This window comes from Corticium candelabrum, chromosome 13 (genome assembly GCF_963422355.1).
Source record: "Corticium candelabrum chromosome 13, ooCorCand1.1, whole genome shotgun sequence".
In the NCBI taxonomy this organism is placed as follows: Eukaryota; Metazoa; Porifera; class Homoscleromorpha; order Homosclerophorida; family Plakinidae; genus Corticium; species Corticium candelabrum.
In genome coordinates, this window is record NC_085097.1 from 5575266 (window position 1) to 5592036 (window position 16771).

Here is a 16771-nt window from a genome sequence, read left to right on the forward strand (position 1 = left end):
TTCTACAGTACAAAACATTGTAGTCAAGAGGTTCGAAGAGATCATGCGCGAGAAACGCCAGAAGAAGCTTGCAGCTGATTTCTCAACATCCAACCGTATGCCACACCTCAAATGTACCCACACATCCCATCTGACATCATAATTGTATTATCCTCTTAGATATGTCTGCACCCTTCAAGTCAGGCATGAAACAGAGGCGAGAGTCAAGGCAACAGGAAGCGACGTCAAGCGACATGAAGAAGCCAAAGACGAGTGAAAACAACGAAAGTGTGCTTTCGTCGATTCCAGACGCCTCGACATCAGAACGAATCGAGAGCATCGCAACTGACGACATGCAAGTAACTTCGTCAGTGGAGATCACAGAAGACGAGGTGATGGAATCGAAGGGTGAAGATTCGAGTATCGACGTCGTGATTGACACCAAACGAGAGAAACCGATTGAAGAGAGAGAAGGTCCGTTATCGGACGAGGATAGAGGAGAAATGGAGACTTCGGTTGAGCACCAGGAAGTAACAGTCGAGAAGGAAAAGATTTCGACAACCGCAGGGCAGCGAGTCTTACTCAGAAGGTACGAAGTGCATCATGCAAATAGAATAATTGTCGTACTCAGTTAGTACATTGGCATGTTTGAGTGGGATGGACTGTGCCGGTTTGGTGCTGTCCGTTGAATGTGCCAATGTAAATGTGCTGGACCAAAGTTGGAGTGGGCTGGCTCGGCTTGTTCAATGTGGACAAGGTTGTATGAGTGTGAGAACATGTTTTTAGTCTGTCTGTCTCTGTCTCTCCATCTGTGTGTTTGTGTGTCTATCCATCTGTGTGAGTGTGTGTGTGTGTGTGTGTGTGTGTGTGTGTGTGTGTGTGTGTGTGTGTGTGTGTGTGTGTGTGTGTGTGTGTGTGTGTGTGTGTGTGTGTGTTTCCATCTGTGTGTCTGCCCATCTGTCTGTCTATGTGTCTGTCCATCTGTTTGTGTGTCTATCCATCTGTCTGTTTGTGTGTCTGTCTATCTGTCCATTCTTCTGTGTTTGGCTATCCGTGTGTGTGTGTGTGTGTGTGTGTGTGTGTGTGTGTGTGTGTGTCCATCTGTCTGTTTGTCTGTCTGTCTGTCTCTATGTCTGTTCATCTGCCTGTGTCTTCCGTCTGTCCGTCTGTGCACAGCTGATGTATTCCTGGATCTGGCGTGACGAAACCGTCTAGTGTGTGTGTGTGTGTGTGTGTGTGTGTGTGTGTGTGTGTGTGTGTGTGTGTGTGTGTGTGTGTGTGTGTCCATGCATTCAGCCATCTTGTCAACCTGTATGTCTATCTGTCTGTCCATTCGTATGCCCAACACGTGTGCCTATATTCCTATTTTATTGCTGTACATACTATTCACAATATCCAATCTCATATATTCAATGTTGTTGTTGATTCCACGTGTAGGGAAGCAAGTCCCAGTTTGAGGAAGTCTGGGAAGAGGAGGATGGTCTTGATAAAGGAGATTTCGATCCAAGAACATTCTTCCAACTAGACGGTTATTCACACTCTCCAGCACATCAAACAAGACAATAGTTACTTTCTTAATGTTAGTGTGTACAGACACAAGTGATGATGGATACCTTGATACGTTTGAGTTGGAAGCTTTGTTTATTCATGAGGTGACAGACAATAAGGTTCGTTGTTGGATGTGTCTGGAATGGATGTTTGGTGTTTGGTAGGTATCCAAGATCTATGGAGACGATGAGACAGTAGAAATGCAAGAAGAAATAGCTCGAATAAATGAGAGAACACGTCTTGAACGAGGTGAGCTGAGACGGACAGTTTAGGTAGGTGGACACGTTGGATGCTTTTGTGTGCTGTTGTGGCCACAAAGTCTGTGACTGCTGATGATTATCTGAGCATCTTTGAGTGACAATGTTAGTTCACTGCAAGAATTTGTGGTCATGCACCGAGTCTGTAATTGAGTTGGGGTGTTAGCTGATCATCTGATCTAGTCAGAATACCAATGCAATACTAAGGACAAATGTGTGGCTTGTATAGAATGTTAGCGTAGTAAGTCAGTTGAGTGGAGGCCGAGTGACTGCAATGTAATAGAATTCTGATGTTTGAACATGTTGAGCTATTGTTGTAATGTAGCAACCGAGATGTTGTGTTTCTTATCTTTCAATTGGAACAGGTTGATAAAGATCAGGACGGACTCGTTTCATTCAACGAATTCATGGATTTGACCGAACTACAGCAGTTCAGCGAGGATGAAGGCTGGAAAGGTCTTGATGAGGATGACCTCTATAGTGATGAAGAGATGGACGAGTACGAAAGGATGCTGCAGGAAGAAATGGAGTCCATGGATGAGGAATCCAGATGTTTAATGGAGGAAGACAATCGAAGCGAACACCATGAAGGTATCAAAGAAATTTAATTGGAGTGATTGACGTCATAAATTGTCCTTCTGATGTTGTGACTTGAAATTCACTTTGTGTGTTAGACAAGAATGAATTACAAGGAGATGAAGGACACAATGCCCAGCAAGGAGAGCTACATGTTGAACAACAAGAGACTGTACATGTGACAAATCATCCACTTGTTGTTCAACAGCAACAGGAGGTGCATCCAGTCGACACCCAACACCAGCCTATTGAAGTGAAGCCAGCCGAAGATCAACCGGTAATTTTGAAATTGAGATGGAGTAGACAAATGACAAAACATCAATTGCTGTACAGACGAGTACGAGTAAAGAGGGACGAGCAGGGGTTTCGAGGGCAAGCAGGGGTGGCTGGGTGGCAACCAGGGGTGGTGAGTGGGCGAGCAGGTGGGTGAGTGGGCGAGCAGGTGAGTGGGCGAGCAGGTGGGTGGGTGGGGAAGCGGGTGGGTGGGGAAGCGGGTGGGTGGGGAAGCGGGTGGGTGGGGAAGCGGGTGGGTGGGGAAGCGGGTGGGTGGGGAAGCGGGTGGGTGGGGAAGCGGGTGGGTGGGGAAGCGGGTGGGTGGGGAAGCGGGTGGGTGGGGAAGCGGGTGGGTGGGGAAGCGGGTGGGTGGGGAAGCGGGTGGGTGGGGAAGCGGGTGGGTGGGGAAGCGGGTGGGTGGGGAAGCGGGTGGGTGGGGAAGCGGGTGGAGGGCAAGCGGGTGGAGGGCAAGCGGGTGGAGGGCAAGCGGGTGGGTGGGCAAGCGGGTGGGTGAGGGCAAGCGGGTGGGTGGAGGGCAAGCGGGTGGGTGGGAGGGAAGCGGGTGGGTGGGAGGGAAGCGGGTGGGTGGGAGGGAAGCGGGTGGGTGGGAGGGAAGCGGGTGGGTGGGAGCGCAAGCGGGTGGGTGGGAGGGAAGCGGGTGGGTGGGAGGGCAAGCAGGTGGGAGGGCAAGCAGGTGGGAGGGCAAGCAGGTGGGAGGGCAAGCAGGTGGGAGGGCAAGCAGGTGGGAGGGCAAGCAGGTGGGTGGGTGGGCAAGCAGGTGGGTGGGTGGGCAAGCAGGTGGGTGGGTGGGCAAGCAGGTGGGTGGGTGGGCAAGCAGGTGGGTGGGTGGGCAAGCAGGTGGGTGGGTGGGCAAGCAGGTGGGTGGGTGGGCAAGCAGGTGGGTGGGTGGGCAAGCAGGTGGGTGGGTGGGCAAGCAGGTGGGTGGGTGGGCAAGCAGGTGGGTGGGTGGGCAAGCAGGTGGGTGGGTGGGCAAGCAGGTGGGTGGGTGGGCAAGCAGGTGGGTGGGTGGGCAAGCAGGTGGGTGGGTGGGCAAGCAGGCGGGTGGGTGGGCAAGCAGGCGGGCAAGCAGGCGGGTGGGTGGGCAAGCAGGCGGGTGGGTGGGCAAGCAGGCGGGCAAGCAGGCGGGTGGGTGGGCAAGCAGGCGGGTGGGTGGGCAAGCAGGCGGGTGGGTGGGCAAGCAGGCGGGTGGCCGGGCAAGCAGGCGGGTGGCCGGGCAAGCAGGCGGGTGGCCGGGCAAGCAGGTGAGTGGGAGGGCTAGCATGGGTGGGTGGGCAAGCATGGGTGGGTAAGAAAGCAGGGGTGAGTAGGCAAGCAGGGTTGGGTGGCAAGCAGGTGGGTGGTGGGCAAGCAGAGAAACAGGCAAAAATGCAGATTATTTGTAAACTCTCTACCCATTAACCATCAAGAGATATGACCAGGCAATAGGCAAACAGATGGATGGTGCAGACAGTCGAGTGACTAACTGGACACACATCCTTATATACACGCAATACAAGGAGCTGATGTAACCATTTCTGTGTGTCTTAGCATCAGACTGAACATGAAACTGAAGCAGCAGTACATCAAGAACAGAAGGAACCGGAAGTGAAGCAGGAAACACAAGAAACAAAAGAGGAACATGCAAAGCAGCCCAAACAGGAAGAAAACAAAGAGCCCGAAAAGGCAGGTAGACAGTAAAATTGACCAATTTCGTTTGTAGGCAGCAAATACGGGGAAGGGAACATTTTACTGTGTGAGTTGTGAATTAATATGAATTTGAAAAATAAATGAAAAATAAAGTGATTCGTGAACTTCACCTGATGTTTGATTTCACTTCGACATGACGTCATACCTTCATAATTGTTCCTGATAATCTACACACACACACACACACACACACACACACACACACACACACACACACACACACACACACACAAAATGGCAAATGGATAAGGAGCTGCCGTTAAACGGTAATGCCTGCCAGCCAGATTGCTGGGTTCCTGTTCACTAAGCAGGAGCTATGGGCCATGCTAAGCAATCTCCTGGAGCCTGGCCAGGTGCTCACAGGAGCACCGACTGCGACGCCAACTGTGGTGTGGCCACCCGAAATCCCACCTGGACCCCAGTGGTTGATGGACTTTGTCGAAGTCGGAGCCATTTGCCACCCCAGTCAATGACCAGGTACTCATTTATACTCCTGAGTCAAGAGAGGCAATTGTGTGTAAGTTTCTTGCGCAAGGAAAGTATGCCATAGCTCGCCATCACTGTGACTTGAACGTGCAATCCTGAAAGGTCCCGGATGTGATCACTTCATAGGATGACTCTCCAACCAATTTAGCTATCGACCCACGCATAAACACACTCACTCACACACACACACACACACACACACACACACACACACATATATATACACACGCACATTTCACGAACCTGCAGAACGTAAAGTACATAAAATACTACAACCTTCTTTTCCACTTGCTGAAGGCAGTCCGTACTTTCCAACTAGCAAATGTGCCCACCATCAAATCAGCAGGTCGGACTCGGTTGGATCGGTACTACACAATTATAACGATCGCCTAGCATGCCATTAGGCAGAGGCAGGTGGCTTCAGAGTGGAGGCCAGAATTGAATCCATGACTCTGGACGACGTATCATCAGATTATTACCGCCTTTGGGCATTTTTAATCTCCTCCAACCGGCAACAGATAAGGTTTGTTATATTACTGTGCCGCAATATTTTAGGAAAGTGAGAGCAAAGATGGCCTTGGTTGATAGCATTTTAACAAGAAGCGGCGTTGCGAAACATCATTTAAGTGGGCGGTTGATATTGTGGCAGAAAAGGATCTTGGGCGACCTGAAAAGCCTCTTTGGGTACGCCACCCACAATTCTATCAAGACTGACCCAATAAGTCCAATTGCTTGGTGACGTCGCCAGGAAGACAAGAGAAATACGGGGAAGGGAACATTTTACTGTGTGAGTTGTGAATTAATATGAATTTGAAAAAATAAATAAAATAAAGTGATCCGTGCATGTCACCTGATGTTTGATTTCACCGCAACATGACGTCATACCTTCATAATTGTTTCTCGTAATCTACACACACACACACACACACACACACACACACACACACACACACACACACACACACACACACACACATGTCACAACTATTAATTTTCAGAGCAAATTCATTCTTCACTAAACATTGAAATCTACAACTGATTATATTTGTTGTTATTCTATAATATTAATTGGGCATTTCTGTTGCTTCATGATTAATCATTCAACAGAGTGTTCTTACTGTCTGTGTCTTTTGGATATTTTGTGTGGAAAAATACAGTAGGTACATGTAGAGCATGCTCATCAGTTGGAGTGTATAATTGCCACCCGAAGCCAAGAAGTTGATACTGTAGTACTTCTGGAGCAGATTGTATAGTGGTATATGTAATATTATCTGATCATGACTTTTAAGTAATACCACGTATTTCAGGGCTGCTCCAGGATTCTTGCAGAGAGGGTGACCAGCTATTGCCGGTAGGTGACTCATATTGATGTGTGAAGAAATTGTGCTGGATACGTAGAAGTGAACAGATACCTAAGTGTGTGAGTAAATCTGAGTCCACTTGCCCCCCTCAATATCCATATTAATAAAGCAAACGGAAGGGCTTTGAATTTAGTTTAATTAACTTTATTGTATAATAACTATGTACAAAAATTACAATTAATGTACAAGGTGGTGTACAAAAACTTTGAGAAAAAGGGAGGGTGGATAAATAGCCACCCGGTCCACCTCCCCTGTATCAGCCCTGTATTTACGTCTGCTGATCTAGAGGTGTAATTGCCTTCTAATCACACTCTCTAGGCAAGTCTATGTACAAGTGACTTGGAATGTGTAGATCCACACCTTGCCACACATAGATAAAACACGGAATCAAAAATTTTATGACTTTGTCTGTGCACTCAACCACAGGCATATGAATTTCAGTTTGAAACCACACGATAAATAACATAAAAACTGTATTTTAATTATTACATATACCAACTCTATTATTCCTGAGTGTATATATGAGATAATGCTCTACACGTCCATGGTAATTTTAGTTTCATTTGTCAGTTTGCTCAGCAAAGTTTTGCTTTGTGAGTTTATTCCATTCTTGAGTGCGTTCATCCACTAGATCTAAATAAGCAACAGTCCTTCACGTTGGTATTGGTAAACTCAATATGGGATTGTGACATACGATCGATGTGACTAGCTAGGGGTGTACATGATCAGCTCTGAAGTAGACGTCACAGTGTCTTCTTGTGTTTAAACTGTACTGACTGCAAACAATGTCATTGTTAATTAACTAGTTGTACGATATCCGTAGGCGCCTCGCGTTCGTGAGTAACACTTCCAACGGAGCTTTCAAACCGTCAACTAAAACGCCGAGTCCTAGCTAGACACTAGATACGTATTTGTTTCAACATGCAAACTTCCTAGTAGTCTAGATTACGTATAAAGGCCTTGTAATACCGTATAGAGATAGTGCGTTTGACGTCACAAGCACGTGATATCCCGGAAGTCGCCATCTTAGGGGGCAAGCATACTAGCATTGCTACGAGTTGCTCTGTTTTCGGCTGCCACGATCGTAGAATTCAGGGCAGCAACATACGTTTTTAGTCTATACCGGCTATACCAACCAGTCAGGGACCTGAAACGCGTCATTTGAGCAACAGACAACGGGCAGCGTGGATCTCCAGCCTAGTAGACAGAAAGGACTGGAAGCCGTCGCAGCATTCGCGTGTTTGCTCTGAGCACTTTCTGTCTGGTAGAGCTGCCATTTCTAGTATTTTCTGTACTAAAAGAGTAATCTATGCTACTCTGAATAATTCTAGGAAAGCCATTCTTTGTGTATGACTCAACTAATCCTGTCTGGGTACCATCTGCAAGGATGGGTTAGGTTGCTACGATCACTTCCAGTAGAGAGAGATTTGTTCGTCTCAAGAAAGGTCTAGTACACCTAACAGCATACAATCATATACAACATCATGTCACTCCAATTCATGTCGGGAATACTTCTTGCTTCTCCGTCCACAGTTGAGCCTCCGTTCTACCTGTCTTTAGGCCCGCAGGTGCAACTTTCTCCTCGTATCGCTTCTGCGATTCGTCGGAGAGGCTTCTAGACTTCTGTTCCATAATCTCTATTCTAAGAATTAGCTTTATCGCACTCGACCATCAGACTACGAAATCACGTCAAACTCGCGAATTCACCGATAAAATTGATTTAATTAAATCTTTCGCAATTAGTATACTGTCGCCGTACTATCTAACACGCAGTTGAACGTCCTTGAAATGTTGTACAAGCCGCCGTCGCAAAGAGAGATACCCGCCGAGGACAGAAACTTGCCCCCTAAAATGGCGGCAAATACGGGTACTACAGGGAACGCCTACTCCTCGCCCCCGCACGCACTATCTCTATAGGTAGTCGTCGTTTTGCGATCGTGATCAAGACAATTGAAATGTACAGTCTAAGTATGCACTCAGTTCCGTTGTAACGACAGTGTTATGGTATTTACTGACATAGAAATTGATATCAGCAAACTTTGACTATCAACAGTGTTAGATGCAGTACAGTGTAGTAAAGAATTGATTGTAGTATGGGACGTGTGAATAGTTGACTGTAGGTGGCATTCAACTCCTGAAGGTGTTTCTTGGTTGTCATGTACACACAGTCTCTAGCTACAATACAAAAGGATGGGGCGACGAACGTTCATGAAGCATTTTCTTCGCGATGTGGTCACTTGCACGAATCGTTCCTAGACTCATCTGTAGTCGGACACGGAAACGATTTTGTAAGGTAGGTCCTATCATGAAACGTGGTCATGGGGAGGAGAAATTTGAGATTTGTTTGTACACACACACACACACACACACACACACACACACACACACACACACACACACACACACACACACACACACACACACACACACACACGCTACACCAGAAGCTCGATGAAGACCTATATAGGACCACGTCCATTTCTGTTGTGATATCTCATAGGTTGAAGTTCTAAATACTAGAACTCGTTGAGTTCACGATTGTATACTCCGTAAAATTAATTAATGTGCAAATTTTACACATCCGGGTGTGCAGATTTGTTTTGCCTACTTACCCACGTGACCGGGCACATCTTGTTGCTGTCGTCGTTCACAGTTCAATTCGTCATTCCTGCTGCATCACTTGCACTACAAGTATGTCTACGTCATTGCCACAAAGTTAATAGTAGGAAGGAGGCAGAGTGAGGGACGAACAGATGATATTGCGCCTTTTCGGTGTAGGCGACGTCTTCGTTGCTACTCAATCTCACGTTTGTTTGAATGTTGAGACGTCTCGACGGTTACTTTTGATTGAGATCAGTTTGCGCAACGTATTTGCAGTTCTAGCGTTTGTGTTGCGTTCGATTCGTGTTCTGTTCTCGCATAATTTGTACGCAAGCACCTCACAAGTTGAGTTAGCCCCTCCTAGTCACGTGACTGAGAAAGTAGGAGTATGGTTATACGGGAATTTTGTAAGCATTGCACTAAATTTAGTTGATGTCGTGTAGCCCGTGAAATGTTCTAATTACGAGTTTTAATTAATTATTGTGAGATTGTTTGTCTCTAGACTTTGTCAACTCTATGTTTTCATCTAGACTTTTTGTTAACAGATGGATATCAAGAAAGAGATCAGAGGTAAGCATTGCAATATGGGAAATGATCATGTTTTAGTTAATGTTGAGAAATGAGGAGAAATGAGCTGAGATTGTGTGTGTGTGTGTGTGTCTGTGTGTGTGTGTGTGTGTGTGTGTGTGTGTGTGTGTGTGTGTCCTGTAGCTTAATTGGTTAGAGAGTGCATTTGGAGAATCAAAACATCCGGGACCTTGCAGGGTTGCAGGTTCAAGTCGCAGTGATGGCGAGCTACCGTATTCGCCCGTAATAACGCCCATGCCCGTAGATACGCCCATGTGTGACAGGTCAGAACTTTCAGCCCGAAAAAACACCCATGCCCAACTATACGCCCTTGCCCAAGTATAAGCCTAGGATACGGATGCGCAGACAAAACAAAATGAGTCTGCAGAACATTCGTCTCCGTCTGCATGCGTTTGATGAGCTGGTGTCAGTGTTGAGTTAAAGTGCTTACCGCTAGACTCATGTCTTTGTTGCAATTACCGACCCTGATGCTCTTGACAGGCTTCAGGCCGACCATGTATGTACAGTGTTTTAGTTTCTGCGTGCATGCTGATGCTATAGGGATACCAGTACCTTTGATCTTGCAAATGGATAATTGCAAGCATTTGTGGTATTTCTGTCTTCAAGTATTTAGATGATGACTGGCCAAATGACAGCATTTTGCGACCATGTATACGCCTGGGACCAAAATAACGCCCATGCCCTAGTATACGCCCAGAAAAAAAGCGTTTCTTTTCTATTTACGCCCAGGGCATTATTACGGGCGAATACGGTATGACATAATTTCCTTAAGCAAGAAACTTACACACAATTGCTTCTCTTGACTCAGGAGTATAAATGAGTACCTGGTCATTGACTGGGGTGGACATGACTGCTAGCTTGGCAGTAACATCATGCAGACGGGTACTTGTGGGCCTTGGTGTCCAGTCCCAAAGCTGCGCCATAATCAGTGCCCCTGGATGACTTTGGCCAAGCTCCAGGTGGATTGTAGCACTGGCCCTAAGCTTCCACGTAGTGCATGGAGGCCCTGTCTATAGAGGCAAGGGAGGTATCTCCGCAACTGACCTTAATTAAGGTTGACATCATTCACAAATGTCATGGAGGGCTTGATATTTGTCCATTTGTCCGTGTGTGTGTGTGTGTGTGTGTGTGTGTGTGTGTGTGTGTGTGTGTGTGTGTGTGTGTGTTGGTTAGAGAGTTATCTTATGGAGTGATTACATTCGGGATCTTGCAGGGTTGCAGGTTTAAGTCAAAGTGATGGCGAGCTATGGCATAATTTCTTTGGGCAAGAAACACACAATTGCCTCTCTTTACTCAGAAGTATAAATGAGTGCCTGGTCATTGACTGGGTGGCAAAGGTGCCGACTGCGACAAAGTCCATTAGCCACTGGGGTCTGGGTGGGACTCCGGGTGCTCACACCACAGTTGGCGTTGCAGTCGGTGCTTCTGCGAGTACCTGGCCAGGCTCCAGGAGATTGCTTAGCACGGCCCATAGCTCCTGCGTAGTGCACAGGAACCCAGCCATCTGGCTGGGGTGAAACCGTGACGAACGGCAGCTCCTTTATCTATTTGCCATTTTTATTTTTTTGTGTGTGTCTGTATGTCTCTGTGTGTGTGTACATGTGTGTGTGTGTGCATGTCTGACATGTTGCATGTTGCTGAGAAACAGATTGTGTTTGCATGAGTGTAGCAATGATTGTATATTTGATAGATCTTAATAAGAAAGGAGGCAAGCTTACAGAAGAAGGGCATTATAGTGAGGCCATTAGATTTTACGAGCAAGCCAGAGGGATAGCAGAACAATACTTAGAAGTAACAGATGACGTAAGACTGGCAGGTGAGGAATGTTGTTTTGATTGAAAATATTGCAGAATTCTAAAGTCGGGGTTTGTGGTTCCGTTCTGCTGTTCAGTGCTTCATAATCTGGGGGACACATACATTCGTAATGGAGAATATATGAAAGCACAAGCAATTCTAGAAAATCTTTTATCAGTTATGAGAAAACATCCTGAGACACATAATCTCTCACTAGCTGACAGTGAGTTGTATTGTAATGTTTGTTTTATGTTTATGATTTTAGACTAAAATCCAGTTAATAGTGAACTGGACTGCATGATACATACAGCCTAGTCTACATCACTCAAAGTGATTAAATGATGCAGTGAAGTTTAGATGAACCTTTGTCATGTATGATAACTAGGAAACGATCAATTTGCAGTTCTAGAACTGAAAATGAGGGCGCGTTGGAACTGTTGGAACTGACAGAACCAAAACTAAATCGAACAAAAAATCTGCTTTGTGAATCAGAACTGCTAACCAAAACAACGTCAACGCCTACTACGGCTTCATCAGCTAATGATCCATTGATCACCAGAGCGACTTCAGCTAACTGTGCCTCTTGTTGACCTTGTGACAGACGCCAATCTTTCTCAAACGGAATGATAGAGTGCAGGAAACTAAGAGTATTGCTGTCTTTCAATAGTGCGCCATCACACTTTTGTGACTTTACAGAAAAGACGTGTTCCAGTTATAGCCTTGAAGTTCTAGACCAGAGTGCACCATCAATTTTTTCTAGCAGTTCCAGGTCCTTGGACGACTGCCGGAATCAGTTCAAACAGTTCTAGAACTAAATTGAACGCGAGTTCTAGCAGTAACTGTCTGAACTGCAAATCAAATGTTCCCTAAATAATTATGGCAAGGATTGCACGTGCAAATGCCATTATGTGTAACCATTCCAATAGCCTGTATGTAGTTAGCTTTTTAGTCTGACTGTTTGACTGTCTGCTTTTGTGTGTGTGTGTGTGTGTGTGTGTGTGTGTGTGTGTGTGCGCGCGCGCGCGCGTGTGTGTGTGTGTGTGTGTCTGTCTGTCTGTCTGTCTGTCCCCGGATGTTGGTAGCATTGTCTTTTACTTTGTATTATGCGAGAGTACATTCATCAGAGAGCTAAGGGAGCAGGAATTTCAAGTCAACGTGTGCAGCTTTGGCTGCTACCGTCTTAAGGAACATTGTTGCCCGTTGGGGGCCCCTTTCTTTGTCATTCGTGTCTATGTGTCTTCAATGTCATTTCCTTTGTCGGTGCTCTGTGTTCACTTTCCTTCTTGTGGCTTATGTCGCTGTCTGCTGTTGTCAAAGTTGTGCACACATCTTTTCCCACTTTCTGAGCTTAGCATTCGCCTTCGTCTCGCAGCTGGATGGTCTCCTGTTGTCATTTCTTTGTCCCATCATCTTCTTGTGGCTTCAGTTGGCGTCTGCTGTCAGTCAGGGTTGTGTACACAACTTTCTCTGCTTTCTGAGCTTGACGTCTGCCTTTGTCTCGCAGTTGGATTGTCATTTTGTCACCTTTTCTTTGTCAACTCATTTTCTTGTACCGACGTTTGCTCTAGATGGTCTATTATTTGATTTTGACATTCAAGGCTAACTCCATTAGTAATCTATGACTTTTTTGTTTGTAAGGAATGGTTTGCTTTCACAAATTCATAGCAAATGTACTAGTAGAATCTCTAGGAGAATAAAGTATTAGTGTTTCCCTGTTTCTCTGTCTGTCTGTCTGTCTGTCTGTCTGTCTGTATCTGTGTGTCTGCCTGTTTGTTTATCTCTCTGTATGGAAAGAAATGCAAAGGCAGCATTCCACCGTGTATGATAATTACAGTAGAACCTTGATATAACATTTATGAATCGTAGGAGACACTAAGATTGTTGACTATTAACTTTAGTCTTTCCTGTCAGTGCCACTGTCTTAATTCTTTATCAGTATCATGACGGTCTTGATGGGATGCTACTGCATCACCTTCACTTTTGTCTTCAATCACCAGAATGACATGTTGGATGGTGGTGTTGTGAGGCAAAATTGTTTTCATTATAATAATAAGTGAGTTTGCTATATCAGGGGTCCAAAGATGCGAGACACATACCAGTTCAGGACATCAAGACTATTTTGTTATATTGATGTTTGTTATAGTGAGGCTCCACTGTATTTATTAATTCCCCAGTACACGTGAGAATTGTCACTAGATGGTAACAACTAACTTCACTTACCGTATGAATAGTGGCCGTGGCCTCTATTTCTGGCAAGGTTACGGAACTGTGGCCTCTCAAAACAAGGGCGCTTGTATTCAAGGGTGTCCTCTATTTTTAAGTCTCTACTTCACACTGTGACACGTTGGTACTTGAATGTCACATTTCTTTCTGTTGACATAATTGGACATTTGAAGGTGCCAACCTCTGCATCTTTACTTGTAAATACCACGACTATTGTGTTACAATTGATAGACGAGTACGTGTAATAGAATGAGATTGATGCAGAAGCATCAAAAGCATGTGATATCGGCATGACCAATAAGACTGCAGACTAGTGCGGCCTCAATTCGAGAGCGGCCTCTATTTTCAACAATTCTCTTTAGCTGCAGCTTTTGAACAAGGGCGGCCACTATCAAAGAAATACGGTAATTGCCAATCATCATTAGGATTGAAAATGCATTTGCTAACCAAGTGACTCTTAATTACACTCGCCATCTGAAAGTTTGTGATCAACTGACGTTTTTAAAGAGATGAATGCGTATTTAGTCAGTTGCATTTATTTGCACAGTAACTAGCTGAGCAGCCTGTTCTTCATGTGGGTAGATTATTACATAGAAAATAGTAGTGTAAGTATGTGTGGTGAAAAACATGCAGATATTGAGCAAAGGCTTCCTATATATGCAATGTTTACATGATGTTTGCAATTCACACCAAACGTAGACCTATGGTCCATTTTCTCTCGGTAAGAACACGTCAACAAAACTCTCGGTTAGGTACTTGCTGCGTTTGGTGTCACCAACATGACAAATGAATGTGGGGTGAACGTCTAGAAAGGGGAAGCCGAGAGTCAGTGAAAGTCACTGTCTAGTATGTGTTGGTGTATGTCACATATGATGGAGTGTGTAGTTGTATGTATATGGTATATTTACTGTGTGACTGACTTTTGTTTGTTTGTACTTACAGCCTTGTCTTCTCTGGGGCATTGTTACTTATTTCAATCCAAGTATGTCGATGCCACATCATTAGTGGAGGAGTGCTTGTTAATACAACAGAAACACCTTCCAGCTAATGATGTGGATATGGCATCGAGTAAGTGTTGTGTGTGAGTAATTGTTGTTTTTGAAAGATTTTCAACTTATTTGACAAGAGGATATGATGTTTCTCTTACCACCAGTCTGTCTGTCTTTCTCTTGTCTCTCTCCCTGCTTGTGTATGTGTGAGAGTTTGTGTATTATTGCATGAACTAGCCCTCGCCCACCCTATGGGCGGTAGGAATTGCGCTAGCACCTAGATAGTAGCTACCTAAGCGAAGAAAACGTAAAAATTAACTTTCTCCAGTCGTCCATTATTTGGCACGTGGAGTAGCCGGGCCCCATCTCACAGTCTCACTGTAGGGCGAGTCCATGGACGTGTTACTCTAGAGACAAAATCTACACGCACATGCACACACACATGCATGCACACGCACACACACACACACACACACACACACACACACACACACACACACATACGTTATATTTACTCGAGTCAGAGTTCTGTCTTATAGCATCCCACTACCTACGCTACACGTCATGCATTGAAGAAGACGCACCACACCGACTGCAGCGGGCGCATGGCTGATGAAGAATATCTAGCGTACAGGCTGGCAAGCACACAGCACATCCCCTACCCCACCCTATGGGCAGTAGCAATCTAGCTTTGCACGCTACTTCCATGAGAAGACGCACCTTCCGTCACACCGCACGCAGAATCAGCCCGGTGAGCCGACTGCAACAGGCGCATCTTGCACTCTACCAGTTGTGTAGTAGTGGCTGGAGAACACGTCACATCCGCATTCTCGGTTAATTAATTGAACACACAAACTCCGGCGCATCTCATTTCAGTCTGACAAAGTCTCGTTTCTGGCCGTCGGAGGCTGTCTGGGCAAAGTCCGACTCGACCGTTCCTCTCCAATGGCCAAAACCTTGACCGGGTTGCCACGTTCGCGACGATCTGAAAAAGGCGTTGGCATGTTACAGACAGACATTCATCTAGACAGACAGACGGAAGTGTGGGTTGGCGTATTATAGTATAGGATTTACTTGAGTGTGTATTGTATGTTGATCTCTTCAGTTTTTAGTTTTGCTATCTGTCTTTGTTGACCATGATTTCTCTCTATTTTCTATCTGTCTGGTCTGTGTCAGTGTGTCAGACATTCAAGCACGTAAACTGAAAGCCAAAATTCTGTTTAGATACTGACATAATGTGTAAGAAACAGACAAAGGGACGTTTAATGTATTAGAGCCCGTGGCTTGTGTATTACTTGTTACATCGTTTGCATTTACCAGCTGGTAGAGTGATTGGTTGTCTTTCTGCTTATCTGTCTGTCTGTCTGTCTGTTTGTTTGTCCATGTATCTGTCTCTTTATCTGTCTTTCTATCTGTTCGTTGTCTGTCTGCTTGTTTGTCTGCATGTCTGTGTTTAATTGTCACTACAAAATCATAAGATCTTGAAATGTAGTTGTTACTGTGAGTTGTAATCGTCAATAAACTGATGGAAATAGAAATAGTGGCTTTCTTGCTTAAAAGTGCTAGACATGACACACAAGGTGTTCAAGTTGTCAAACACGTTTATTAAGCACACGTACTGTTGACTGCTGGTGTTATTGCGCATGCTTACACCGTGCACATTTCTACAGCTACACAACAATGTCAGTGTGCAGGGTATGTGCTGTAGAAAGGTCTCGTTTAATCAGTTATGATGGACAGACTGGAAGAGTGGTTGCATGTTGTGTGAGAAAGAACTCATCTCTCACTAGTGCATTGAAATATATTAGACATTGATTGTTGTCTTGCAACTCAATTACCAAGAAAAGTTGTTGTGTCTTAATTCTCACCTTTATTCTTATTTTAGCTATGAGGATACTTGGTGAATGTTTTATGAAACAAAACAAACTGTCTGATGCAGAAAGATTATTGAGACATTCACTTGAGATCAGGAAATCTGCTCACACAGAAGATCATCCTGATCTTGCAAGTGGTATGTGTTCATTCTCTGATACAATTGTAAGACGTCTCACTCTTCTTACTGAAACAACTCTACTCACCTCACGTTGATTGAATGTGTTGTCTATAATATCATCATTGTTTATCTTCTTCAGTTCATTTCACACTTGGTCAGTGTCTTAACCTACAAGGTAAAGTAAGTGAATCAATCAAGCTGATGACCGACTGTGTCAGGATGTCGAAATCAAGTCTCCATCATGAACATCCTGATGTGGGTAAAGGTTAGTTTCTTGTCTTTCTTTTGACATCAACTTTATGTGAATTGTGAGCTTGACATGCTGATTATCATTTGCACATGTTGATACTGCAGTATAAATCAGTCATAATTGTCATGTGTTGGTTACGAGTTGTT

General features: G+C 45.1%; 2 protein-coding genes across 3 annotated transcripts; both read left to right on the plus strand.

The window, feature by feature from the left end:
- The first annotated feature begins 161 nt into the window (after positions 1-161).
- LOC134188573 (nucleobindin-1-like) lies at positions 162-4451 on the plus strand. The gene is given in 9 exon segments (XM_062656740.1): positions 162-568; positions 633-747; positions 1417-1507; positions 1564-1631; positions 1692-1748; positions 1750-1776; positions 2150-2375; positions 2459-2637; positions 4182-4451. Coding segments are annotated over 9 exon segments (1320 nt in total). The 3' UTR covers positions 4332-4451.
- A 4374-nt stretch (positions 4452-8825) lies between these two features.
- On the plus strand, positions 8826-16645 carry LOC134189015 (uncharacterized). 2 transcript variants are annotated; one of them, XM_062657246.1, is made up of 7 exons: positions 8826-8878; positions 9291-9358; positions 11067-11192; positions 11268-11393; positions 14336-14461; positions 16268-16393; positions 16515-16645. In XM_062657246.1, exons 2-7 carry the CDS (start codon positions 9334-9336, stop codon positions 16643-16645), a joined length of 660 nt encoding a protein of 219 aa, XP_062513230.1. In that variant the 5' UTR covers positions 8826-8878; positions 9291-9333. The 2 variants fall into 2 exon arrangements, with proteins under 2 accessions (XP_062513230.1, XP_062513228.1); XM_062657244.1 differs by having other exon boundaries at positions 8832-8878; positions 9319-9358.
- The last annotated feature ends 126 nt before the right edge of the window (positions 16646-16771 follow it).

Coding starts and splice junctions, on each gene's coding strand:
- LOC134189015 (XM_062657246.1), top strand. CDS start 9,334: ATGGATATCAAGAAAGAGATCAGAG. Junction 14,462..16,267: donor TGATGTGGATATGGCATCGA/GTAAGTGTTGTG, acceptor TTCTTATTTTAG/CTATGAGGATACTTGGTGAA. Junction 16,394..16,514: donor TCATCCTGATCTTGCAAGTG/GTATGTGTTCAT, acceptor TATCTTCTTCAG/TTCATTTCACACTTGGTCAG.